General features: G+C 42.3%; 1 protein-coding gene across 11 annotated transcripts in view; it reads left to right on the top strand.

Moving 5' to 3' along the window:
- The window catches only part of SYNE2 (spectrin repeat containing nuclear envelope protein 2), a 296,791-nt gene that overhangs the window by 248,006 nt on the left and 21,024 nt on the right, over nt 1-27,761 (top strand). For 8 of the 11 annotated variants that reach the window (XM_070592938.1, XM_070592939.1, XM_070592940.1 and 5 more), the window contains 6 exons: nt 2,524-2,718; nt 4,648-4,773; nt 10,446-10,601; nt 12,968-13,126; nt 13,999-14,165; nt 26,352-26,514. In XM_070592938.1, the coding sequence (XP_070449039.1) occupies nt 2,524-2,718; nt 4,648-4,773; nt 10,446-10,601; nt 12,968-13,126; nt 13,999-14,165; nt 26,352-26,514 (966 nt within the window). Of the gene's footprint in view, nt 1-2,523; nt 2,719-4,647; nt 4,774-10,445; nt 10,602-12,967; nt 13,127-13,998; nt 14,166-20,263; nt 21,073-26,351; nt 26,515-27,761 lie in introns of those variants that run through there. The other 3 variants (XM_070592945.1, XM_070592947.1, XM_070592946.1) reach the window with 2 other exon arrangements.

Below are 27,761 nucleotides of genomic sequence, written 5' to 3' on the forward strand. Positions count from 1 at the left end.
TATGTAGATAATTAAAACAGGGCCAGTAATGGGGGGCCTGGGTGATACTTTAGGAACTTTTGGGTAATCTCTGGGAATGTGACGTTTAAACTGGAACTTAAATGGCAAGAAGGAGCGAGCCATGCAAAGATCTGGGGAAAGAGCCTTTCAGACAGAGGGAGCAGCTTTCCCAAAGTCCCCAAGATGAGATCAAATAGTACGACTGACTGGAGTACAGCCAGTGAGACAGCAGTGATAGAAAACGCATTTAGACGCAGTGAGGGAGGAGCATTTTGTAGGTGAGATGTGGTCCCTGGTTTACAGTCTCGATGTTATGGGAAGCCTTTGAAGAGTTTCAGTTGGAAGAGGGGGCAGCATGATACAATACAGTCTGTATTTTTAAAGATCATCTGGCTGCTCTGAGAAGGATAGATTGTTGGGGAGCCAGAGGAGAAGCAGGAATCTCATTGCTGCATAGCAGCAAACGTTTAGTATTATCTCTCACAGTTCTGGAGGTTGACAGGGCTCAGTCAGGTGGCTCTTGCTTAGGGTCTCTTAGGCAGTTTCAGTCAGATGGTGACTGGGTCAGGACTCATCCAAAGGGTTCCTCACTCTCGTGTCTAGCACTTAAGCTGGAAAGACTCAGATAGCTAGGAACTGGACCAGCTGGGGCTCCTTGGGCATCATTCCCTGTGCTCCCTCCACCTGGAGGCTTCCAGTAGCCAGACTTCTTACAGGACGGCTCATGCCTTCAAAGGTGCGCGTCCCAAGAAAGAGAGATCCAGGGGGAGGCTGTATTGCCTTTTTAGACCTGGCCTTGGAAGTCACTCACTTGCAGCATTCTCCATTAGTCAGGGCCATCATACATGCCCACACAGGTTCAAGAGGAGGGGACAGAGGCAGCACCACTTGATGGGGAGTGGCAAGGTTCTGGAAGAGCGTGCAGGACTGGTAATATTGCTGTGGCCATTTTGTGAAAAATACAGTCTTCCGTCACCAGTTAGTCTATTTCAATAGTCTTGGATAGTTAAGATGATTAAGACAAGGGTGATGACAGTGAAGATAAATAAGGATATGTCTGTGGGTAGAGTTTACAGGACTTCTTTATGGTTTGGATGCGGCAGGTAAATACAAATCTAAATCAAGATGATTCTAGGTTTTTGGGTTGAGCATCTTGGTTAATAGTGTGCTGTTGACCAAGTCAGGGAAGACAGGAGGGGGAGCAGATCTTTTAATAAGTTAAGTTTGAAATGGCTGCTAGGCGTCTAGCATAGTGGCTGTGTCGAGCAGTGCTGCATATTGGAGAGGTGAGTGTGGAGTGGCAGTATACTCATTTGAGTTGCAGTTTTTCTTTCTTATGTCTGCTTCTGAGAGTATTGTTTGCTTTCCTCCTTTGCACTGGGTTGTTTTAAGTACTCTCAGATATACCTTTGTAAATCAATGCTCTGTTGATTTTTTTTTTTATATCAGCTGCCATTTTGGAAAATGCCTACATTATGTCTCCCTTGAGAAATTTGAAAATGAAGGAAATCATATTTACAACAAAAATTAGAACTAATTTTTTTCTTCTGAAAACCAATGCTTTTGGAATTATGAATTAAAAAGTTTTTTACTTAGGGGCTTGCCCCGTGGCCGAGTGGTTAAGTTCGCGCACTCCGCTGCAGGCGGCCCAGTGTTTCGTTGGTTCGAATCCTGGGCGCGGACATGGCACTGCTCATCAAACCACGCTGAGGCAGCGTCCCACATGCCACAACTAGAAGGACCCACAACAAAGAATATACAACTATGTACCGGGGGGCTTTGGGGAGAAAAAGGAAAAAAATAAAATCTTAAAAAAAAAATTTAAAAAAAAAGTTTTTACTTAATTTTTGTGTTGTAAATCGCTCATTTCAGTCCCCTTTGAAGAAAAGCCTACATCATATTCAAATAGAATTTTTTAATCCCTTATTGCTGTACATCTTTAAGTATATGTTGTACATATGTAATATTGATGTACATAGTTATGTGCCCATAATAAGCTTGAGTGCATACTTTTGTATTTTACCTTTTTTATTTGTTCTCTCCGTCTTTTAAATTTGTTTAGCATAATGTGCACATTCAACTCTTGTGGGTTAGGAGTAAGCTGACTCTGGGACCCTGATGCTAATGGGTATTTGCTCTTAGTTTCAGGTCTAATACTCTAATCATTTTCTTAATGTTCTTACATCGATTTATCTTGTAGGCTTTTATTCTGTGAAGTATATTTTTCATTTCTCTATACTTCTAATCATTACACTAAGAATCTTATCTCTTACCAGCCCTTGGAAATTATTTTAAGAACACATCATTTGGTAGTATGCTGTCTACTCAATGTAAAAACGTTAGCCTTTGATGTGAATGAGTGAGTGAGTGTGTGTGTGTGTACCTTCTAACCAGATTTGTCTAGTTTATATCTAATTTAACATAGAGGAAAATCTCTGAAGGAAATATACACAAACATACACAACGAGTCACATTTTGGTTGCATCAGAGGCTTAAGCAAATCCCTTTTCTTTCTTCTTTTAGAACAGAGAAATTCATTTTCAGAGATGGCAGCCTACCTATGCACTAACCTTGGAAGCTGGGGAAAAGTTACTGAACATAACTAACCTGGAAACCAAAGAGTCAATTGACAAGAGAATCAGTCAACTTCAGGACAACTGGAAGGACACAAAGCTCCAAGTAGGAGAGATGATTAAACAGTTCCAGAGCATTGCAGAGGTAAACTCGCCTTCTACTCTTCCATTCATGATGCTGAAATGCAGTGCATAGAATTTTTGTTTACTGTGTGAAGATGGAAATGATTTTAGAAAATCACAATATTGTGATTTTTCTATGGGAACTTGAGTCCTACTAATCCATGAATCATGACAGTTACTTAATGTAAAATAATAATATAGCATTGAAAAAGTCAATGTTAAGTACAAATACTTGAGGTTTATTTTATATTTACTTTTATGAAACAGGAAATTTATTCGTATTCAATATACATAGAGCTAATGTTCCAAATAGGGTCTATTTGGGGGCGTAGTATATGAAAATAAACACAGTGATACTTCATCTTCCTATTATCATCAAAGAATGCACTTTTCCATAAAAGTGAATTTCCCAGATAATTAATGATTATACCTTTAAGAACCAAGATGTTTTATTTTGAGTCATTATGAGGAAAATCATTAACATTTTATTATGCCAAAATATACCAAGTTGCTCTCAAGGACTCTGAGCTGCTTTGAACTTAGGCCTTGCACTTCTGTGCTCTTATGTGGTTTTTCTGGTTTTTGTTTCTGTCTAGTTAATGTTAGCTGTCTATTTTTACTTTATTTCTCTGAGCACACCTACTTCTTGGGGCCCATTCTCCTCTCAGATCTGTTGTGTGTGTACCAAAACCAGATAACCAAGCTTGTCAGAGATGTTTTTCTGAATAAAGAGTAAATATATGTGAGTTAGGGCCTGAACATCTCTCCTGTGAACAAAGTATCTGAATTTTATTTGGTATACAGACTATGTGAAATACATGAACCAGCAAATATTTGTTGAACACCTGCCGTGTTTGCAAAGCATGATGGTAAATGCAATTTAACAGTTTGGTGGAAGAGTTAGGACTCATGGTTTTGTTTCTCTCTTCACTTTCTTCTTGGTTGTGTTCCAGAGAGTTGATGTTGCTAGACAAGTGGCCTCTCCTTTAGTGAGGTGTTACCACAGAAATGGGCCAACCCAAGTATATTTAGGTAGAGGAATAGAATAGTGTTTGACTCTGTTTGCCTGATTTTAGTAACCTCAGGAGTAGAAATTTATCCTAATGAATCAGTTGTGAACATCCTGATCTTGAAAATACAGGCAACTATTTGCTTAGTAATGTCAGGTTTAAGGAAAAGAGATGCTTCAAAAGAATGGCATTGGCAGGGGAAACTGCAGCCTTAGCTCCATTCTTGACTAGGCTGCTTTCAGCCGCATATGCTTGGGCCAGTCGGTTTTTTGCTGAGCCTCAGTTTTCCCATTTTAAATGTGATAATAACACTTGCCCTGTCTGTCTCCTAAGGTTATTATGATTGCAGTGAGATAAATGAAGTTGAAAATGCTTTGCAAACTATAACGTGCTTTAAGCAGAAGACAGCAGTCAGAGCAGGGGTGAGAAATGGAGAGTGAAGCTTGACTGTGAAAGGGTCCCTAAAGACAAGCTATTTCTAGAAAGGGGAAGAGAAAGCAGAGGGTTGAAAGTAGAAAAGAAGACAAGCAAAGCGGGTGAGCATTCTGCTTTACAGTGCTGTGATAGCGTAGGCCCAACACTGTAAAGGGTAAATATTAGTTCTTGGAGTAGCCTTTAGATGTGAACTTTTCCAAAATTAAAATGGAAATAAGTTAGATAGATCAGGGATATGAAGAGGGAGGAAGAAGTATCTCAAAGCAAAGCCAACCCGATGGTTGAGATGAGCCACACGTAAAGCCACAAAGAGGCATCGAACCACACGGGGCTCCCATCTGCCCTCGTGGACCACCGTCTGCTCAAGACAAGGAAATGGTGTTTCTGTGTGATTTAAAAAGTCACATTTGATAGAGTGAGTACAGGGATTAAATGAGCTATTCTATTTCTACAATTCCTCCTTAAATAGCAAAGTACTTACCAATTTTAACACTGTTTTCAAATAGACCTGGGACCAGTGCGAAAAGAAAATCAAGAAGTTGGAAAGCAGGCTGCAAGTTTTAAAGGCACAAAGCAAAGATCCTCTTCCAGAACTTCACGAGGACCTCCTTAAAGAAAAGGAGCTGATTAAGGTATTGAAATCTGAAGGCTTGTTGAAGATCATCACGGAGCTGTTTGCTGAGAAGTTGAAGTGTTTGCTTGCCTTTCACTTTCTGTGTGAAATTGTGTCCGTGTCCAGTCGGAAAACATTTTTCCTGTCTGCTCTAACATCACACCCTGGTCTCTAAAGCAGTTAGAGTCGATGCCTTTTGAGATCCATGTGTGAAGATGAGAAAGACTTTTGCAGAAATTCTTCTTAGCATTTGGGGTTTTCTCCTTCAGGTCCTCTTTCTCTCTGTTTCTCCTGTGTAATAGAAGATGTGGTCTCTGAGATCACATTGAAAGCTGTTCCCTTAGCAAATGACTTTGTAATAAGAGTGAAGTATAACTAAAGAATTCATTTTAAAGAAGCCCATGGGTTGGGGTTTTTGCTCAAATACAACATTTTTATAAAACCTTCCAAACTATATTCTGCCTAGTTGATACCACACTAGCAAAAATTCCTGGATATTTTAGGCCTTTACAGACAACAAGGCAAACTTATGGATAGGGATTTGCACCAGTAAAATTCCCAGGGCAGGATCTCCTGTGTCTCTTCCCTATCTGCAGGTTTGATGTTTAAAAGACATCAAGGGCCTAATGGAATGTTTTTTAAATTTTTTCTTCGTTCCTTGACTTCAGGGATCAAATTGAAAAAATTAGAAAGAAATGAGTAGTTTCTTACTTTGAGCTGTGCTGGACATTAGTGTCTCCTCCCTGTGTCTTTTTTCTTCACTGTGAAAATTTCTAACATGCAAAAAGTTTCTAACACATTAAATGGTGTGGCAAACTGTCATAAAACCACCACTCGGCAGAAAAATGAAACATTATACATGCAGTGCACGTGCCCGCATGGTCTCCAGTGGGAGCCGCAGCGCTGAATTTGGTGTTTTATCATCCTTCTGCATTTCTTTATAGTTATACCACATATATATGTAGCTCTCAATGAAGTATAGAGGTATTACTTTTGTTTTTAAACTCTATATAAGCAGTACCATCACTCCACGCTAAAGTCATAAAGATACGCTCCTACGTTTCCTACTGAAGTTTTCAAATTTTGCTTTTTATATTTACATCTTTATTCATTGAAGAATTGATTTTTGCATATGTTTTGAGGTAAAGATCAAATTTTTATTTTATTCTTATGGACAATGACCATTGTCCTGATGCCCTTTTATTGAATAGTCCACTGTCAAATATCAAGTTTTCCTATATGTATGATTTGTCTCTTGGTTCTCTATTTCTTTGGTCTGCTTATATCAGCTTTTATATCAAATTATCTGGCGTACTGTGTTTATTATGACAAATCTTCATTTCAGGTGGAATGTGTACCCATACCTTGTTCTCCCACATTAGTGTGGATGTCCTTGGTTCTTTGACCTTCCACAAATTTTAGAAGCAGTTTGTCAAACTGTGAAAAGTCCTGATAAGAGTTTTAATGAAATTGTATTGAATTTATGGATTAATTTGGGAAAAATTAACATCTTTTTGACATTGAGTACTCTCGTTGCTGAATATGGCCTATTTCTCCTTTTAGCCATGTTCAGTAATGTTTTATAATTTCTTTATGTTGCATATCTTTTGTTAGATTTATTTTTTGGTGTGTTATTTTTGAAGCCATTGAAAATACTGCGTTTTTCTAATTATATTTTCTAACTATGTATCACTGGTGCCTAGAAATTTAACTACTTTTTGTATATTGATGTTACATTCAACCATCTTGCTAAACTCTTTGTTAATTCCAATAATTTGTCTATCTATTCTATTGAGTGTCTATGTAGACAATCACTATCTGTGAATAATGACTTTTTTGTTTCTTCCTTATAATTCTTATACTTTTTTTCCTGTTCTTTCTGCACTGGTCAGTACCTCCAGAACAATGTTGAGTAGAAGTATTGCTTACTGGCTCCTATGTGTCATTCCTGATTTTAAAGAAAATGAGTCTAAGATTTCACTGTTGGTATGATATTTGCTGGCGATGTGTTAGTAGATGAGTTTCTTAGGTTGAGAAGGTTCCTATCTATCCCTAATCTTCAAAATTTTTACCATCTTTACATCTTTAGGTTTAGATCTAGACTTTAGTAACAAATGAAAGAATCTGGAGTCACTCCCTTAGTTGATACATAGAGTTTACTTCCATAAAGTCTAGACACTTGTGCAGAATACAAACCATAAACCCACGCATAGGCATGCTTTTCCCAAGTATCACACTCCTCAATTTCCAGTAGGATCCTTTCAGCTTCCTTGGCCTCAGCATTCTATTTCTCAGTGGGAAGAATCAGGGAGAGAGGCCAAGAGCATTGAATTCATTCAACCTATGATCATATTCCAGAAAGATCCCCAGTAATCTGAAGCCTGTCTAGGACAATGTTTATCATCCCTGAGTCGCTTGGGGAGATATGCTAGCCTCTTGACCAGTCTGAGCTTTACTCTCCTCCTTGAAAAATTGCATTCCCATTACAGCCAAGTTGATGTATGGAAAAATTGCTTTACATGTTTATATGTGTGTGGGGGTGTGTAATATATGTAATATACATATATGTAATTTCTTTATATTTTATATACTAACTTTTCACTATTATGACAATTGCTATAGTAGACATCTGTGTTCATAAAACTTGTCAATTGAATCTTAGGACAGTTTGAACTTTAAAATATTTACTGAATAAGTAATATAGTCACACGGTTCAAAATTCAGAAGGTACAAAAGATATGCATGAAAATTTTTTCTCCCTTCACTCCCTCTCCACAGAAGCAGTCAGTGTTAGAGATTTGTTGTGCATTCTTCCAAAGATATTCTGTGCATACACAGGCCAATATTTATAGAGATGCACATTTATTTTTTGCTCCTCTTTTTACCCAAATGGTAGTGTAGAGAAATGGGACTTGACAATCCCAACAGTAACTGAGTTCACGGACAAAGGCTTAAATGCTGTTGTGCCTAGGGACATTAGAGAGTCCAGCCAAGGCCTATGCGACACACCACTTTACATGGTCAAACAACTTCAAGTTTTACATCACGTGTTATATGGGCAATTGGAATTTTATAGGTAGTTTTTGCAATACAGACAATTTATCTGGTTAAATTAAAATAGAGAAACTTATCTGACTGACGTGTTCTCTTTGGCAATTAGTTTGGTGACAAATCTGGAGTATTTTAAGGCAGAAACTTTTTTTTTGGAAAAAAGATTGGCCCTGAGCTAACATCCATTGCCAATCTTTTTTTTTTCCCCTTCTTTTCCCCAAAGCCCCTCAGTACATAGTTATGTATTCTAGTTGTAGGTCCTTCTGGCTCTGCTACATGGGACGCCACCTCAGCATGGCTTGATGAGTGGTGCTAGGTCTGCGCCCGTGAAACCCTGGGTGGCCAACGCAGATCACGCAAACTTAAGCACTCAGCCACAGGCAAGCCCCGGACGCATGATTTTTGAAATGTTTATGCAAACAGTGAGCATCAGCCGTAATAAACTTCCACAGTAGTCCTCACTCTATAGCTTGTTTGATTCCTTGCTTTTTTCACTTAAGACTTATGAACATGTTAAAGCTCTTGAGACATCCTGCCACATTGCTTTCCTTTCAAGCATACATTTTGATGTGTGAGGACTTACTCTACACCAGGCATGTGGTACGGGCTGAGTGGGCCATGCATCGGCGAGCACTGTTGTCATGGCCCCAGCCAGCAGGGAGCTGATAGTCTGGACTGCTGGAGACGCACATGTTAACCAGAGTCCCCTATATACATACGTACGTGTGTGTGAATAATTGTCAGCATGGTGAGTATCAGAGGGGAAAAGGACAGGGGGCTAAAAGAGCATAAAACAGGGGTCCCAACCTTGTCCAGTGACCCAGAGAAGGCTCCTGTGAGCAATGACCTTTGTGTCTGAGATCTGAAAATGTCAGGAATTAACTAAATATGTCTGTGGAAGCATCAGAGTGAAGGAGTGGATAGCATTTCAGGCTAGTAATTTAAGAAATACAAATTTAAACAATAACTAGGAATCATTACACATATTCAATTTGCCAAAAAAATACATAGAACTTGCCACCACAAAGTATGTGGAGAAAGTCATTTCTTTGAGGACACAATTTGGCAGCATTTAAGAACTATAAAATGTCCTTATTCAAAAGTTCTACATCTATTAATTATCCTTTCAAATTGTAGGAGGAAACCAAGTATCTAAGCCAAATTGATTTAAACGTGGCTGTGGATAACTGCCCCGTGTGCAAGCATCTGAGCTGCCTTTGAGTATGAGTCAGTGAATGGTACCCCTCCCCTTTCGAGTCGCCCCTTCATGCTGTATGGCTAGTAGAAGTGTTCCACCGCGGGATCTGCTCTCATCCCCCCTAGTAGAACCGTGAGGGTAAAACTGGGTAACAAAAATTTAAAAGAATGATTTGTCTTCTCATAAAGATGTTAGTTCTTGATCTCCATGCAACCTTTAAAAAGAATTCTCTGGGGGTGGCCCCTGCCGTCAAGTAGTTAAAGTTCCGTGAACTCTGGCTTCTGCAGCCTCAGGTTCACAGGTTCAGATCCCGGTGTGGACCTACTCCACTCATCAGCCATGCTGTGGCTGCATCCCACGTACAAAGTAGAGGAAGACTGGTGCAGATGTGAGCTCAGGGACAATCTTCCTCAAGCAAAAAAAAAGAGGAGGATTGGCAACAGATGTTAGCTCAGGGTGAATCTTCCTCACAAAAATAAATAAATGAAAAGAATTCTCTGGACCATTTTATTAAACGTAAATTCTTCTTGGCAAGTTGCGAAATCATGCCAGTGTAGCTTTTAGAACTCTGAAAATCAATCAGAGTTAACACATTTGTATTGTTGCCACTCCTCAGACTTATTTCTGATGTAAATGAAGTAGTCTTTTCTTTCAGATTCCAATAGACAGGTATGAATGGAGACCATTAAAATATGCCTAAGTAGGAAGAATTCTAAGCACAGGAAAAATCTGGAGGACTCACCGGTGGGCTGTTTCCTTGTACCGCCCCTGTTGTGAAAGCAATTTTCTTGATTAAGTACTAGCATACAAAAGTTTTCTTTTGACACACACTTCATTTTAAGAAGTAAATGTCTGCAGAGCCAGAGGAAATTTTCTGCTAACCAATCTGCCAATAATTAGGGAATGATTTATTTTTTCTTCAGTTATACTCATTCTTTTCAAAAGTTAACCAAAATAATTCCCTTTGAACCAAAGCTGTTATGTGATTGCCACAGCAGCAACAATGCATTTCTTACATGTTTTAAAAAATGGGACATCACACTTTATACAACATTTCTGTAATAGTTTCAGGATTAAAAGTGTGTGTGTGAGAAAGAGAGATTGTTGCTAGACTCCAAAAATACTTTCCTTTGAGTAAAGGTAAAGACTTACACGACTTTAAAATAGAATTAATTATATAAAAGTCTGAACTACCTGAAGAAATGAAAACAAAGGTAGAAACGAGTTTCCTTTGAGAAAATAGATGGTGAGGAATTGGCCAACCACAACTGCAGACGCTCGCCCGGGGCTGTTTCTCATTCTGTAGGTCCCGCCCCCTCCCCTGTTCTCCCCTCCCCCAGAGTCCAATCAAAGGATTAGCCTACAGGTTTGGAAACAACAGCAGCTTGAGTTGAAGGGTTTTTTTTTTTCTTTTTTTCTTTCCTTCTTGTGTTTAAATGCAGGAACTAGAGAAGTCTTTGGCTAACTGGACTCAGAACTTGAAAGAACTTCCCACTATGAAGACTGACTTAACCCAGCACATTCTTGTGGAGGACGTGATGGTTTTGAAGGAGCAAATAGAGCATTTGCACAGACAATGGGAGGACCTCTGCTTAAGGGTAAGTCAGTTAACTGCAGGGCACGGCTCTTCTGGCGTTTATTGAAATGTCTCCGAAGGCCTGACCGAGTAGAAAGGAGCTTAATTTCATTGAGCCCGAGACCCTTTTCAGTTGGAGCCTGGGCCAGACGCTGTTCTTTAGAAGGCAGCAACACGGTTTAACAGATTTGACCCTTTGTTTCTCCAGCCCTCAGTGCTGGAACTTTGCATGCTTTTAATGAGCTTCTTTAAGAATCACCTTAAGTCAGGGAGAAAGTTGTAATTTTGGGCCGCCGTGCACACACTGCTCTCTGTCCTGTACCAATGACAGGTACCAATCAGTGTATTCGAATCAGGACTTCAGCAAGGTCCCGGGTGGTCTTGGAGCGGTCAGCATCGCTGCAGTAGCTCTTCTCTGGGCCCAGCGAACAGCAGGAGTCATACTTAGTGCCCGGCACAGGGGCTTGTTATCTAAGAGTCTGCCTTCACATGAAGTCCGATGCTTATTTCAAGCAGCTGGTTTTTGAAGCTAATGAAATGATCAGCTGCTACACTAGTATCTCAGCAGTTCACTTCTACATAGAAAGAATCGGGTTGCGGTTAGGATGTTATACAGTATGTACTTGTGACAGGATCAGGATGGCATTAAAGGGTGTTCAAATAGGGTTTTGTTTTAAGAACACATAATTCTAAGAAAAATAAATTCCTTAATCTCATTTTTGTGAATTAAGGAGAGGTATTTAAAAGTTGAAATTCAGGCCCTTTTGAATGTATTTTAATAAAGTAAAATGTTTTTCTCTGATAGTCACAGTGTATCCTAATTTTAAATGTCCTTTTAGAATTTTTTTCACATTTTATATAAAAGGAAATATTTAGAATACATGAAAATTATCCTAAAAGTTAAGAAGCACAGACTGGGGCCCAGATGTTCCTAATTGTTACCATTATGAAACCAATCAAAGTGATGCTGTACAAAGTGCCAGGATTTTAAAAAGCTAAATAAATAGATGCCCTGAGGAATGGAAACACAAAACTTGTTTTTTTAGGGATAGTTTTTTGAGCCTTCTTAATACATTTCACCGGGTGGATGTACAAGCATCAGTTATTTTGCCTCATTCTGAAAAGAGCAGAGGTTTTTTTGTGCATAGCAGGAAAATTTCTGGGAGTTCAACCTCAGTTTCCCCATCTTTAAAGTGGGATGTTAAAACTTGACCAAAAGAACTTTTAGCTATGCCTTTCAACTCTGAGATTCTAAAGACTTTTAAGACCTGGGAATACTTTTGTACATTTAGAAAGGCTGATTTGCATTCTTTAAATCTGTGTTTGTTTAAGTAATAAATTTGAACCCTGTGAGGAGGAAGACCCTTTGCTGATTTCAGCTTACGTGTTGCTCATGCGTAATCGAGCATTGGGTGTTTTGGGGTCAGCCTGTTTACTGCAGACCAGTATTTGGTTCCATTTTCATGGTTTCCATCCAAAGCCATAGTGTATAACGGGAAGGTGGATTGAATGAGTGGTGTGCATTGTTTTTTATTTTATTTTGCTTTGTTTTTGAAATATATCATTAAAACATGGAAATGACTTTAATTTTTGTGCTCCTTTTGCATTACAAATGTTAGATTTATATTGTGATCTAGATTTAAAGGCAGGGCATTGGCCTTAAGTAGGAATAAAGAATTGATCTTCTTTTCATTTTATTTTTATTTTTTCTAAGATTGGCACCTAAGCTAACATCTGTTGCCAATCTGTTTTTCTTCTTCTTCTCCCCAAAGCCCCTGGTACATAGTTGTATATTTTTAGTTGTGGGTCCTTCTAGTTGTGGCATGTGGGACACCACCTCAGCATGGCCTGAGGAGTGGTGCCAAGTCCGCACCCAGGATCTGAATTGGTGAAACCCTGGGCCACCGAAGTGGAGCATGAGAACTTAACCACTCGGCCTCAGGGCCGGCCCCGGGAGTTGTCATTTTTAAAAAGACAAAACGATTGGTGTCATAGAGTTATAAATTAGCGTGTAGCAAGCAGTCAATAAATGTATATTGAAAGAATGAGGAACAGAAGAAATTTGGGTGATGCTTAATGCATTCGTCTAACCTTTCCTGTTTCTAATTTTTAATATAACCTGATAATACATTTGTATTGGATAAAACTGAATCCTCTCGGTCAGTTACACTTTAATCTTTTAGATGCCTTTTATGGTATTTATCAAAAGTATAAAACTTTTGTTGATGTTGAACCCTAAGTGTTTAAGAGGCAAAAACATAATGATTTAAATCTAGAGGGCCACTGATTAAAATGAATGAAATTCATAGTCCTTTTGGTGGGAGGAAGGGAAGAAAAACACTTTCCTTCCTGCCTATATTCAGCTGCCAAATGCGTTTTCATTTCCAGGTGGCTATACGAAAACAGGAGATTGAAGACAGACTCAATTCATGGATTGTGTTCAATGAAAAAAATAAAGAGTTATGTGCATGGCTGGTACAGATGGAAAACAAAGTTCTCCAGACAGCAGATATTAGCATTGAAGAGATGATTGAAAAGTTACAGAAGGTGAGCAGGAGTCCCCAGGTGGGTGCAGCTAGGATACTGCTGTATCCTCTGCCCTCCACTCCCCACCTCAGAGCCGTATAATGTTGTAGGTATGTTTCCAATAACATTTTAGAAATTTGAAGGGACTTTCTGTTTCTTCTCAGAGAAGAACTGGTGAGTGAGGATTCCAGAGAGATGGGAAATGTGGGACTGTTCTGGGTGGGCATGATGGTATGTACTGAGGGGGGTTGCTTTCCCTCGGTTAGGGGGCCTGGCCAGAGAAGGCACTCTCATCTCCTTAAGCATCGCTTCACACCCTAAGGAAGTTATGGCTTCTCTGGTTATCGTTAAGGAGCTCCCCTTGCCAAAGGGAAGAGGCTGACAGCCATGGGGCTCATAAGTCTGAGATGGTCACTAATTCCCACGAAAAGGGAGAAAGAGCGTTTTTGCTGCAGTCACCCAAAATGCCACTCAGTTAAACCTCAGCAAAACTCTTATTGATATATTAGGCTAGTTTGGTTGTATTCACTTGTCCTCAGCTCCCAGGTAGGTTGGCTTAGAAGAAAGCTGTGAGGGGAAACCAGGCCTATTGAATTAAGAAAGGAACTACTGCCTTATATATTATACATGTGCTGAGTGGGTCCTTTGACTTTTTTAGCTAATACTGAAGAATTAACAGATGTGAGAAGTTTTTTACTTTTTAAACAATTTTGGGGGTCGGGGGGCGGCTCCTGCCCATCTCTCTCCCACATGCTCCACTAAACCATCTGACAAAAATTAATGAATAAAGATGGTGAAAATTGTGGAAAAAAAAATTTCAAAAGGCAAACTGTATTTATGGCTGGCGAAGAAATGACTTTTTGGTAGTACTTCAGGGTTTGTTTTCCTGCCAGGACTGCATGGAAGAAATAAACTTGTTTAGTGAAAACAAGTTACAGTTAAAGCAAATGGGTGACCAGTTGATCAAGGCCAGCAACCAGACGAGAGCAGCTGAGATCGATGACAAGCTTAGCAAAATTAATGACCGCTGGCAACATCTTTTTGATGTCATTGGATCAAGGTAAGAAACTGCCTAAAAATGATTCCTACTCCCGAGGTACAGGGGTCACTTCACAGATCTAGAAACTGAGCCCAGTCCTCCTCTCAGGTAATCCGGCAGATCTGTAAACTTAAAGAGAAATGTAAAGTTCGGTAAAAATGAGTGGAAATTCTTATTTCAGCATTATAGGAAGGTTATATTTTAGTATATGCCACTTTAATGTATTTTTTTATTTAGCTTAAAATTTTACATGAGTTAGATTAGGTTTAAATGAGAGTTGGAAACTGAATTTGAAAAGAGATCCTTGGGGAGGTGTTATTTCGAAATTCTAACTCTGCTTTAGGATTGCTGTCCCCTGGATGAAATCATTCCTGCCTGTCCCTCTCGTGCGTGGCAGATGCAAGTCAGTCAGGGCACGGGTTTCTAGATGCTGCTTCTGGAGGTCCCTGACTGCCCCCGCCACAGGGGTTCAGCACACGCAAGGCAGGGACCCTTTGGAAGTGTGTGCTGGGCATGCACACACCAGGTCCCCAGTGCACATCTGGTCCGAAGGTGCGGACCTGGGAGGCGAGGCTGTGACTATACATCAAAGCTGTGTTCTCCAGCGCAACCTCATCAGAAACAAGACTGATCATTTTATCTCCCCCCCCGCAAATAACGAGGATGATGCCTCTCAAAGCTTTTAAATGTCTTCTGTCTTCAAAGTCTCTCTCCAAAGACACCCCAGCCAAAGTGTTTTTCAGTTGCAACATGACGTACAAAAACAATCGCTCGGCTTTGGGACCACTCATGCAGCTTCGTGCTTCCACTGGCTGAGCGAGTCTTTTACACAACAGTGCGCTCAGACGTTTTGAACACATATATAATGTGCAATATACAGGAGAAACCTGTAAGGTTAATGAAGAATTGGGGAGTACTGAAAATAAGATACTCATAATAATATGGTATTTCCATTATCTCTTTGTTTATTGTAAACCGTAAGCGAACCTGATTCACTCAGCCAAGGCACCAGGCTAAGTGCTGTGAGAGTGACAGGCGGGACGTTAAGATGAGCCCATTACATTAATGGGAGCAGACGTCAGAGCCGCTGTAGAGCAAAATGGTGTGAGAGCTCAGTTCTCATCTTCGTGGACCGGGAGTGGGGATTAGGAAGAGCCTTACAGAAGAGTGGTGTTCCCAGATGGTCCTGAATAAGGGGTTAGGATTCTGAAGTGTTACTGGTGGCAGGGAAGGAGAAACACATTTTGGGGACAAAAGGTGCAGGGTAGAGCAGTGTAGAAGCTGTTTAGGAAATGACAAGAAGCTCCGCTGGCTCCAGTGTGGGAGATGAAGCTAGAAAGGTAGGTTGGGGCCAAGTCTTAAATCTCAACAAAAGACTTGGCCTTCTAAATAAAGTTTGGGTCATTCATGGTTTTTAACAGCGTCTGCTAAAGACAAATATTAGGGTGATTTGGCTAGCAGTATAAGCTGGGCTGAATTCAACTTCTCTCTACTGCCAGTTGAAAAAAAAATCAATAGAAATCCATGGCGGTGACCCAAGTGAGGATTAAGAGCAGAGATTTTGAGCCAGGCCTGACTTTAACACTTACTCACCTTGGAAACTTGAGTAGTGATTTCACCTTCCTAAGCCTTAGTTTCCAAATCTGCAAAATGTGTCTAACAGCACCGCTCACATCAGAGGCCTCTGTGGGGATGAATGACATGTGCCTGGCATTTGGCACAGGACCAGCACATGGGAGCCAGCGTCTATGGGTGGTTATTATCATTGTTTTTCCTTAAGACTCCAAGACTAAGTGGCATGTTTGTTGAGTAGAAGAGGATTCCCTCCATTATGTCTAATGGTGAGAGGTCTTTCCTCCATGAGACCAATCTCTTTGACTTCTTTCCAGCACCTGAAACAGTGCTTCAGATATTTGTTGAAATGAATGAATGTCATAGTACCTAAGAATAAGATCATTTCTATTAGGTAAATTGTGGCTAGCATGTCTTTGTCACCATTGTCTATATATCCCCAGTCTTCTTGGGCCTGGCATTAATCAAGGGTATTATGACATTGTGCTTGTTCACAGATCATTCAGGAGTGAGATCTAGATTATGCTTCGTGAAGACTAGACTGACAGTCCATTTGGAGTCATTCATGCTTTGGTTATAGCACTTCAGAGTTTAATAGGCTATTTTCCTCTCTCCTCTCTGGTTGCCTGTCTTTAGCCAATTCCTTCGTGGGAAAGGGAAAAAACAGCAGGTGAAATTGCAGTGGGGTGTTTTTGGAAGGAGCAATTGGCAAAATAAGGAGTTGAAGTAGTAGCAAATATATTGGCTGCCAGCTATATTCTTAAAAATGTGCTTTTTAGGTATATTTTCACTTAATCTTCATTGTATCCTGAAAGGTAGATACTGTTATCCCATTTTACAGATGAAGAAACTGAGGCACTGAAGTTAAGTCATTTGTGCACAATGACATCACCAACACGTGAGGCAATCAGGATTTCAACTCAAGCAGTTGTGTTGCTTCTCCTCTGCCCCAGACCCTTCTAGTTTGTTACGCTGAAATGAGTAGACTGTATTGAGAACCTAATCCCCTCAAAGTTGAGGGACTAGGGAGGGAATAATTTATCTTACCTTAAAGCAAGTGCTGAGCTGAGACAGATGGCTGAGAGTCTAGGAAAGTCTTAGTTGGCGTTTACCCTTCAGGGGAATCTGTGGGTTGAGGCAGCAAGCTTGGACCTGCCATAAATAGACCTCACATAGAATCAGCTCCTTGTCTGATCTCTGACGCTGATCGTATCACACTATCAAGGAAGGGCGGGGCACAGGCTGCAGAATTTAGGTTTGAACACTGCCCACCAGAACCTGCAGCCCTGCAGGGTACACTTGTGGCCTCATTTGCCCAAAGAATTCTGGCCACTGGTTAACCTTTTCTGTCCTGCTCAGTGTTCTGCTGCTTCACTCCTGGGGCAGGGGGCAACATCTCTTCTTAAAAATGTTAGGTAAGATTTGGAAGGGAGATCCTACACAGGTACCCAGCCTCAGGTCTTCAAGATTTTAACTATAAGCCTTTAACTTCAAAGTTTGGAAGGGTGTTCAGAAGTTCAAGACCTCAACAAATCAGGTTTAATTCACCCAAAAGAGGTCTGTTGTTTTGGGTTCATTCTCAGCAAAATGTAAATTTCAAAAGAATTGCTAAAAATGAAAGACAGGGTTACTTAAATGCATGTAAAATGTCTGATCATTTCAAGTAGTAGGCTCCATTATGGGCTGGATAGGGGAAGAAACCATTGTTAATTTTTTAAGCACCAGGCTCCTCAAATATGTTATTTCATTTCATTCTTGCAACAACCCGCAAGGTCGGTTGTCCCTCCAGAGAGGGACGCTGCAGCTCCGAGAGGGCGAATAACTGGCCCCGAGCAGAAGCGTTTCTGCACAGGGCAGGGGCGGACCCGGGATCTGTCCGTCTGCCTGCACCATATGTTGGAAGAGCACTTGGCTCCTTTGAGACCTTGACTTTTAAAGGTAGTTTATCAGAATTTTTCTAAAACCTAGAACTCGGTGTAGAATTTACTGTTTACTCTAGAGCAGTGTTCTCAGACTTAAATTAACGTGGGTCAGAATCGCTGGCGGGCTCATGAAAACGTGGGTTGCTGGACCCCCACCCCCAGGGCTTCTGACTCTGTAGGTGTGGGTGGGGCTGAGAATGTGCATTTCTAACAAGTGCCCAGGTGTTGCTAGTGGTGCTGGTCTGGGGAACACAGCTAGAGCCAGCAGCAGGATGACGTGACATGTGCTGCACCAAGAGGCAGAAATTCTGGATTCGCCACTTTCTCTGAACACGTCTTGTGGCCTCTGTGAGCCTGTTTCCTTGTTGATAAACTCGGCACAAGAACCCGGGACCCTTAGGTCCGTCCATACGCACTCACTGCTAGCCTCTGGTGCAGCTCAGTGTGGCCGCATAGAGGAGCAAGGGGAGGGGGCTTAGGCCCAAACCACTGCTTTTCCTCTGCTTGTAAAGACCTCACATAAGGTCACAGAGGCCCTGAGGTGGGCATTAAAATCCAGGGAACTGGCTCTCCTTCAGAGTTGCTGCAGGAGATTTAAGCAGTCCTCGTGGGCCCCTGGGCAGCTTCCTACATTTGTGACATCTATACTCTTATAAAACACATTATTAATTTTATCAACAGAAAGGCCATTGGAAGCACTATATATTTTTTAGTGAATGGTATGATTATTCTAGAACCCAGTCTGATTTGATGACAAGAAATATTAATTATATCCTACTATGCTCATTTGACAGATTAAATGAAGAGTGAATTTTTTTTTAATTGTAGCTATTAGCTCCTCCTCTTCCTCATGTTTTCTCAGACATCTTTAAAAAGTGACCCAGCAAAACCTGAATGGAGGAGAGAGGAGTAAATTAGAGAAGTTGTTTTTCAGAACTACCAATATGTGCGATCCTCTGTTTTGGAGGAAGCTAGGCTACCTGTTAATAAGAACAGCTTAGGCACAGGATGTTGAGTGATGGACAAAAAGATGCAAAGCTGACTTGCTTCAGCCAGCACAGACCAAAGCTCTGAAAAGAGGGTCCCCGGCCATCCTCCCTTCAGTGGGACTCATGCCAGAGAAAGACTCAGCTCCACACATAATCTCACCTTTGCTACCCTTGATTTCAAAATTCTAGTAGTTGAACTCTTTAAAAATCCATCTACTTTTGTTTCCCACAACCCCTTCCCCATTTCATTAGTCAGAGCCTCAGCTGTGTCCTATAAAGCACAAGCCGTGTGTCCTTAGGGAGTCACCCTGCTGGTCGTTTGTATTGGCAGAGCCTATTCAGAAACATGGGTGGAAGGGTGGCTCTTTTTAAAGACTCTTTCTAGCAGCACGTGAGAAGGATCTGGTGAAAGCTTTCAATGCAGGAGACAGACAAGACAGCTAAGCAGAAAGACATACGTTCACGTTGCTTATCTGTTGGCGTTGGCATCATTGGTGATTTTAGTTTTCCAAAAGAATTTTGCTTATCTGTATTTTCCAAATGTTTATTATGGAAAAGGAACATGGGGACCTTAAATGTCAGGAATATTGTTAGCTTTCTCCTAATTTCTCTTTGATGGTAGCATCATTAATAGACTTGGCATCCTTAAGCCAATGTTATGAAGGGGGAACTTACTCAGACATACTACCATATGGTCCATTCCTGTTTAGACTAGATAGCTCTCTCTCGCCATCAGAAGGATCAAGTCCATGAAAAAACTTTAAGCATAATTTTCACATTTCACCTACCAACATGAAAAACCCCCCTACTTTATAATAGTAGCAATTAAAATGTTGTCATTTAAACTCAGCAGTTACTGCCATGGCAACTGTGTGTTGAGATTGTTTTTCCATCCCTTGCAGAATGAGCAGGGAGTTATGTGCCTTTTTAAACTGATAAAGTTTTTCATTGCTCTCTTTTTATCTGTGTTGTCTCAAGGTTCTTTTGGAAGACCAAACAATGCTGCTAGTCATACAGTTGACTTGCTCTGGTCTTAACAAGTTGCCTCGTCCAGTGGGCTTGGAAGGATTTAGAAATTTAGCACAGGGAGAGCCAGATGTGAGGTCGACCTCTCCCCTTTCATTTTTCCTTCCCCTCAGCCCCATCATTCCTCCTCTGGAGCAGGTGACTGCTGCTCCCAAGCCCTGCAGAAATGGCTTCTTGAGAGTTGGGGAGCTTCCCCAAGGGACAGCAGCCATCATTGGGTCAATGAGCAATCAGTAGCCTGGTGTCCAGCATCAGGCAGGTCCAGTGTATGAGCCTTGGGGGGTCATATGTAGCAGGTCCCAAGGACAGCCAAGAATGTGAGCACAAGCTAGTCAAATGCAGCATTTGGGGAGAACTGTTTCCAAATCCACACTCGTAATCTGACTGATCTAGAATGTGCTTGCGGTGTTTCAAGGTGGGGATGTAATAATGACTAAATGTTGGGCTGGAGGGACCCATGAGAAATGATTCATATTGTCAAGTCTCAAAATAAGGCTGGGGCTGAGCCTCGAAGGGGCTGGACGCAAAGCAAGGGTGCTCCGTAAGCAGAGCCGCTTCGGCTTGCATCGAGAACTGTGGTTGGCGTGCAGAGGAATTTTCAGATACTCACATTATGGTAAACCCTAGGAGGAGCTAGCGACAAGAACTGCACAATTTCCTCCTCTGCAGAGTCTTGAACTCCATTTGTGCTGTGAGATAGATTTTTTTTTTTCTGCAAAAAGTAGAGGAATGGACTAACTGAACTCTCTGCCCCTCCTGAGCCAGGATACACAGGACTTAAAAAGGCAGGGCAGAACCCCCTGGGGAAGTTTCTTCTTTAGGGGGACAGGAGGGAGGCACTCCTGTCGGACTCAGGGGCTTCAGATTTCACCATTTCTTTTAAACCTAATCAGAGAAGATTTAATTTGACGAGAACAGAAGTCCTCTTTTCTGTGCCCTAAATCTAAATGTTTCTTCTCTTGGTTTATAACACTTCATAAATAACCCATAGCCAAGATAACACTGTGACTTTCTTCCCCCAGTATTGCAATCCTGAACGTCAGAACAAAGACTGTGTGTTTGTATGTGTGTGTGCGCGCGCGCGTGTGTGTGTGTGTGTGTGTGTGTGTGTGTGTGTGAAAGAGAGAGAAAAGAGCTGGAGATATTTGTTTATTGGAAAGGAGAAAACTGAGATTAAAAATTGCAGTTAGCCGAGAAGCAGCTCTCTGCCTTTCCTGCGGGCATCGCTTTGTGGCAGCGAGCAAGCCGTGCCCACGGGAGCCTGCGGGAGGGCGGCCTGGGGAAGATGCTGAACCAGTGAATGGAGAGGCCCACCAGGCGGGGGAGGGGCTGCCTCGTCCTCCGGAGGTGGAGATGCAGGGGCAGCTCGGAACTTGGAGCTTTCAATCAACATAAGGAATGATTTTTTTCTCGTCAACAGTAAGTGCCATTTCAGTCATTAGCTCTGCATATGGCCGAGGGGTGGTTGCTGTCTCTGTGTATCTTGCTCTCTCACTCTCTCGTTTTGGTTACAATAGAAATTACTGATGAGATGGTGGCCGCGGAGTCTGTGTGCTCAGCCATCGGGGGATGGGTTCTTTCTCAGTGTCAGCGTGCGTGTGGTGTCTGCAGTCAGCCTCTGACGAGCCGGGGAGAGAAGTGATTGTGCTGGGTGGAAAATGGAAGTCCTCCAGCAACATAAATGCTTCAAAGAGGCGATGAGCTCAAATGCATTGTAACGTCTGTGCCCCTAAATCAGGTCTTCAGGATCTCAAGGTAATTGATTGTATTGCTATAAAGATGTTTACTCACTCAAAAAGATGCAGTTGTACAGAATTTGTACAATTTTAGCAACTGACAGCTGTCCACAGGTCTGAGCTTCTGTCTGTTTTAGTGCAAATTCAGATACTTTGACCATCTCAGTTTTCGTTATTATTTTTTGTTATGCTGTCCACATTGGCATAGGAATTTTTTTAACTTACGCTGATCTAGGGCCTTTGTAATTTAACTGTAGACCCTTTAGCATATAGAGAATAGGACTGAAATGTGTATTATTCCCTCCACATGAATTTGATATCTGAAGCCTCCATCACACATTGTCAGACTTGGGCTTGATACATAGGATGATACTAACCTGCCTAGATTTTGTTTGGTTTGGAGGGAGAGCAGGGTTCATAAATGTTATATTCTGATCCATCACTATTAAAATAAAAGAAAAACTTTATTCACTTTATGATTTTCTGCATTTCTACCCATAATCCCTGCAAAAGATCTTCTAATTTGTAGTTCTTCTTAGGCAAAATTCTGATTTTGTTTGATTTCATATAAAAATATTTTAGTTTTATTCAAGGCTTCCAATAATCTACACAGGTGAAAAACTTTCCTTTTGCACCTAAAAATTGTTTTCCCAATCCTCAGAATTAGAATTCAACTCAGGAAATCATGCTGTTTTTTCTGGAGAAATATGATTTCTGGAAATGTATGTGAGAGCAGCGTTAGTCGAGTGCACCTGGGTGAAACAGGCCAGTGCAGAGAACAGAACACCTTGGCGGTTGATGTAATGTAGTATTGGGGCTGCTTCCCTGTGCCAGCGGTCTGGTCTCTGAATGAGTTTCCTTGTTTCCCAATATTAACTCGAGATTTAAATTTTTCTAAGAGCGATATTAACAAGGCCTAACGTGGAGATCGGTTGTCTGGGTTGGCAAATGACACGTACTTCCTGACCTGGAAAAGGTGATCATTAGATGCAGTCTGTACAGAACGGAACCATGCAAACTCAACAGGATGTTGGATAGTGTCTAGAGTAAGTTGTAACATGATTATCTGAGGAACAGTATTGATTTATATCACCGCGCATTCTGGGTTATCATGCCTTTGGTCAGAGGTTGGGACATAGAGCAGGTTAAATCCTGACTGGATGGATATTTTGTAGCTTCTTGACAACTTCCTTCTTTTCTTTCCCTCCCACCTTGCCTTCCCCATTAATTTGCCCTAAGTATGCATGTGATTTACGTGTGTGTTTCTCAGTGCTTCACGTGCCTAATGTGGAACCAAGTTTTAGGAGCATGCGTGGCTCATAGTGGCAGGAAATTGTTTTGTGGAAAGATGGCTCAGAGGTACTCTGATCTTTACATCTTTTCTTTAAAATATAACATGGCCACCTCTTACGAAAAAGACACATTCGAAGGTATGAGTGAACATCATTTACTCATTCAGAAGAAATTTATTGACTGCCTCCGATGTTATATTATAAATGTCTAAATTAGACCACTAGCTCTTTAGGAATAAGACCGATGTTTCAGTTATCTTTGAGTCCTCAGGATCTGTGTAGGACCTAAGACAAAAATGGTTAAATGTTTATAGAAAGGAAATCGTGGAGGGTCAAAGACGGGCACCCAAAATGCACTTACCCCTGCCCCGCCCCCACCCGTGTATCCTTGACCCCATGAGTCTAGACTTCTGATCACGTTCCCTGACAGCAAGAAAAACATCTCGTACCTCCAGTAAGTGCACATTAGCATAGGCAGGTTTGTAAGAGATGCTTAAGAACAGCGGCTCCAGGCCAGACTGCCCAGATTGGAATCCTGCCTCTGCCATTTAATGACCGTGTCACTAGAGCGAGTTATTTCATCTCTGTGCCTCAGTTACCTCATCTGTCCAGTGGGGATACTAACAGTACCGATCACATAGCATTGTTGTGACGATTAAGTGAGTTGCTGACACGTAAAACACAACAGGCTTGGCACGTGCAGATGTCAGCATGCTCTGTGGATGTTCCATTTCAGTAATAAAGCTTGTGAATTATAAGGCATATCCAATGTAGAAATTTTTTTAAGTGGGTTAATAATAGCAAGTCTAATATATTATTCCCACACCCCAGTGGTTTGTCTTGAGTCTTGAGCACCCCGTTTCGGCCACCACTGGCCTGGAGTACCATAGTCCTGGGGAAGAAAACTAAATCATTCCTCCGCCTTCTCCATACTCCCCCATGTGTTCACTGCACACCTCGCCCTGGGATTAACATGATTCAAGATCACAGCGTCTCTGCATCCAGGTGCTGGATAAGACAGTGGGGGCTGAGGTCCTGGGAGGAGGGGGAGGCACGAGAGCTGTGCAGAGGCTGCTGGGCCTGAGCTCCTCTCCCCATCTATGGCAGCTCTCAGGCCCAGGCTGCTTCTCCAGCCACAGCCTTACAGGAGGGTAGCCCCTTGCAAACTGCATGAAAGACTCCTTGTCCCATGGGGCCTGGGGTTCCTGGCTGCTCTGGCGTTGTCTGGAGTATTCTGTCTGGTCCCTGGGCAATCAGGGTGACAAGACATTGGGGTGAGGAGAGTGTACCTCAAAGCCACAGGAACAAAGGAGGGATCTAGGTTACAACTGCATCCAGGCCTGGCCTCGGATTCTGTTACTTCCTGTTTAATAAATCATCCTGTAGCTTTGAAGGGAGCTTTTCCTTATGATGTTTGCAATAAGAATGCAATATGGAAAACACACCTTGAAAGTCATCCTGACCACAGTTTCTGGGGATTTATCTCTATCAGGCACTGTGCTGAAGGCCTTTGATGGGTTTATATCTCACCGGATCCTCTCAGCCACCAGGTGAAGGAAGAGACTGCTTCTGATAGCGTTTTACAGCTGAGATTCGACAGAGCTGGGATTCAGACCCAGGCCCTGACCGCAGAGTCGGTGCTCTCCACCGCCAGCCTCCACAGCCTCCCTCCAGGCTTGCCTACCTCATGGCGCTGTTGAGAATACAATATTTGTAAAAGGACTTCCTGAGGTCCAGTGCCGTATAAATGAGGCGTCGTTGCGGCCTCGTGTAGTCCCAGTCAGCAGTCATAAGACCTAGGATTATATTGAGCACTTACTATCTGACAAAGGTCTTACATGCATCCTCTTGTTTCAGTCTCACGGCCACCTGCAAGGTGGATAATAATTTGGCAGATAATGAGGAAACAGGGACGTAGGAAGGTTAGGTTCCTTGAGGGGATGGTGCAATGGGGCTTAGACGCAGTCTGCCTGCATCCAGAGCTCTGACCTGAATGTCGCCCAGATGCTACCACGCCCCTGAAGCTTGAGGGACCTCAGAGGCCTACTAGAGATGAGGGGGCTAAGGGAAAAGGACTTTCCCTAAATCATAAAACTAGCTGGTAATAGAGCTAAAACTAGAAGTCAGTCCCCAGAGTTGATTTGATCTACTGTAGGATGCAAAAAGAAATTTAAAAAGTAAAAAAAGCACACACAACTCTGTGGTCTACTTAAATAATAGCTTGTAGTGGAAGTCTTATACACATTTATTCATTCAACCAATGTTTGTTGATACCTCCTGCCCCCCAGGCAGTGTGGGAGGTGCCGTACGTACAGAGGGAGCAGCCCTGTGCAGCCTGGCCAGTGTGGGCTCTGTCGTGATAGATGCACAGTGAATGAGGGGTTGGCCTGGGTGCCACAGGAGCACGTGGGCAAGGGGCCCCTGGTGCCTCAGTGAGCAGTGGAAGAAGCCCCAGGAAAAGGGAGGAGGAGCTACTTTGCAGAGTGCAGGGGTGGAGGCGGAGAGGCCACTGTCCTCTTGAGGACCTGTAAGGTCAGAGGTTAAACCAGTACGTCAGGGCGGAGTGAGGACTGTGGAAGGGTTTGAACGTGGATCAGTCTTGCCGCCTGGAATGTACGCTTTGGCTATAGAACCAAAGGCAGACAGGAGGGCATGGCCGACGGTAGGAAGCTGTTCACAGGCAGTCACGGAAGAGATGACGGTGGCGAGGAGTGCGCATCCTCCGAGTTAGGGTCAGTGCCCTGATTTCTCTTGCTAGCGCCGTGGGATGCAGTTCTGACGGCACCTTGCAACATGAGTTTTGATAAATGGGAACTTTCCATTGTAGCCATCACTTCATATCTCTGGGATTCACTAAAAGTCCCACAGATCACTGGAACAAGCTCTACTTTAGGACTTTTGTGGAAGCAGTTTATGAAAGCATTTTACTTCAGGATCTATCAGAAGATCGTTTTCCCTCAGCAGCTGCGTCATTTCCCCTCAACTACGTGGACGTGCCAGCCAGCTCACGAAATACAGTGACTCCCGCCGAGTCTGGCCGGTCGGTGAGGGAGGTGGAGTCAGAACTGTGCTTGCAGCCTCTCTCTGAGCCCCCTCCCTTTTTGGCTGACACAGCTGCCCCGTAATGGGCTGGTTCTCTGCGTGCGGCACCCTCAACCCCTCGGACTGGACGGGGTGGGTTTGACACACATTCTCTGCTTGCTCAAGAGGAGGGTCCCATGAGAGGCAGCATGGGCCAGATACCACCAAGTGAAGCAGGTGTGTGATCTTAACCCGTCAGGGAAGGTCCTGGCTGCTTTGATCATTGGGCATCCCCAAGACAGAAGATGGACGGAAGTTAACCTAGAAAGAGAGAAAGCACCTCCCGTCTCCTCTGCAGCCCCAGTAAGATGGACTGGGTCTCAGGGGTCTCACTCTGGGAATAGTAGGACTTCATATTTGCATGGGTGGGTTAACTCAGTCGATTTGAAAATCAGCTGGAACAGCAGTTTTGGAAAGTGTCACATAATTCTGTGAAAACTATCTGGTAATGTGAGTGTTGTTCTGCTGTAAAATCAATAACCGATGTGGATTCCTTTTCACCCTCCGACACCCTCGTCCGTGCATTCTTCTCCCCACTAAACATTGTGCTTTTGTTTTCCACCTCTTTTTTTCCTACAAATATGTTTAGGGTGAAGAAGCTGAAGGAGACCTTTGCTTTTATTCAGCAGTTAGACAAAAACATGAGCAACCTTCGCACCTGGTTGGCTCGGATTGAGTCTGAGCTCTCTAAGCCCGTGGTTTATGACGTCTGTGATGATCAAGAGATCCAGAAGAGGCTCGCCGAGCAGCAGGTGGGGGAATGGGCGATGAGCTTTTGTAAGGGTGTAGGTGTCTACAATACCTGCTAAGTCGAACCTTCCCTGTATTGGCTGTGAATTTAAGTGTGCTCACATTTCATAATACGGGCTTGTTTTTTCCAGAGAAAGCTGATCACCGGTCCGTGTTCTTGCGTGTGTGAGGTCTCCGTCTTTTGAGTACCCACCTCCGCCACCATTCACATAGCTCTTTGTGAAATACCTTGAACAATGGTTAAGATGCAGACCTTAATCTTAGTGTTAAATGAGGTTTTCTTATTTGTTATTTTTTTAACTTGGATCTTTGTTTTGTTGTTTTTGTTGATAGAGTTTTAGAAGGCAATAAATTGAAAGAAAAATAGTTTTTCTAACCAAGGAAGGTTTTCATGGGACAATACTCGGTGTGTCTGATAGAGCTTTAAAAAAATTAAAACAAGGTATAATAGGAGCGTGCTTGGACTGATAGCTTAGGAAGTTTCTCCTGCAATGCTCTGGGCATTTCTGTCACCGGTTATGCACCCTCTGAGCCAACCTGGGAATTCCGCCATTTGCAGACCACTGAGTCCCGCCAGTGTTTATCACTGCACTGACGTGGGCATGCTCTTTGATATCACTGACTTACCAAATCCACTTTCCTGCCCTCTGTGGGCTCACATTCACGTGCTCATTCTCAAATGCAGTGCCTAAACTTGTCTTTATTTCTAAAATATTATGTTTATGTTACTCTTTCAGGAGCTTTCCATCACCTCTGTTTTCCTCAGACCTGTGAGCAGATTCTGTTTTGACCATTTAAGCAATACTGTTGCCATCAGGTTCTTAGACTTGTGTCTGTTTTCTTCGCATTTCCTCCAAAGCCTTGGTGTTTGCTGTCTGTTGACACACTGCAGAGATTTGCCCACGTATCACAGCTGCTTGGAGACAGAATCCGGGGCTGAACCTTTTCCATGAGATTATCATCAAGGCCACCCCTTGATGATAAATTCTCTTGAGTTCAGGTCATTCCCTTTAATGGTAACAAGTGACATTGCATGCTACCATGAAATAGAGCTAAGTAGCTGATAGTACTCTTGACTTAGATCTTTATTCAATCTATTACAATTACTGTTTAAACGATGCCTATTCTCTTATTTTCAAATTGGTATGATTTAGCAATGCTGTTAGGTAAAAATACTGGTTTTTCCACTTAGCCTCAGAAATTTAAGTATGTCTTTTTCATTGAGGTCATCTAAATTCTGTCTTTGCTT

The sequence above is a fragment of the Equus przewalskii genome, chromosome 25, assembly GCF_037783145.1.
Source record: "Equus przewalskii isolate Varuska chromosome 25, EquPr2, whole genome shotgun sequence".
In the NCBI taxonomy this organism is placed as follows: domain Eukaryota; kingdom Metazoa; phylum Chordata; class Mammalia; order Perissodactyla; family Equidae; genus Equus; species Equus przewalskii.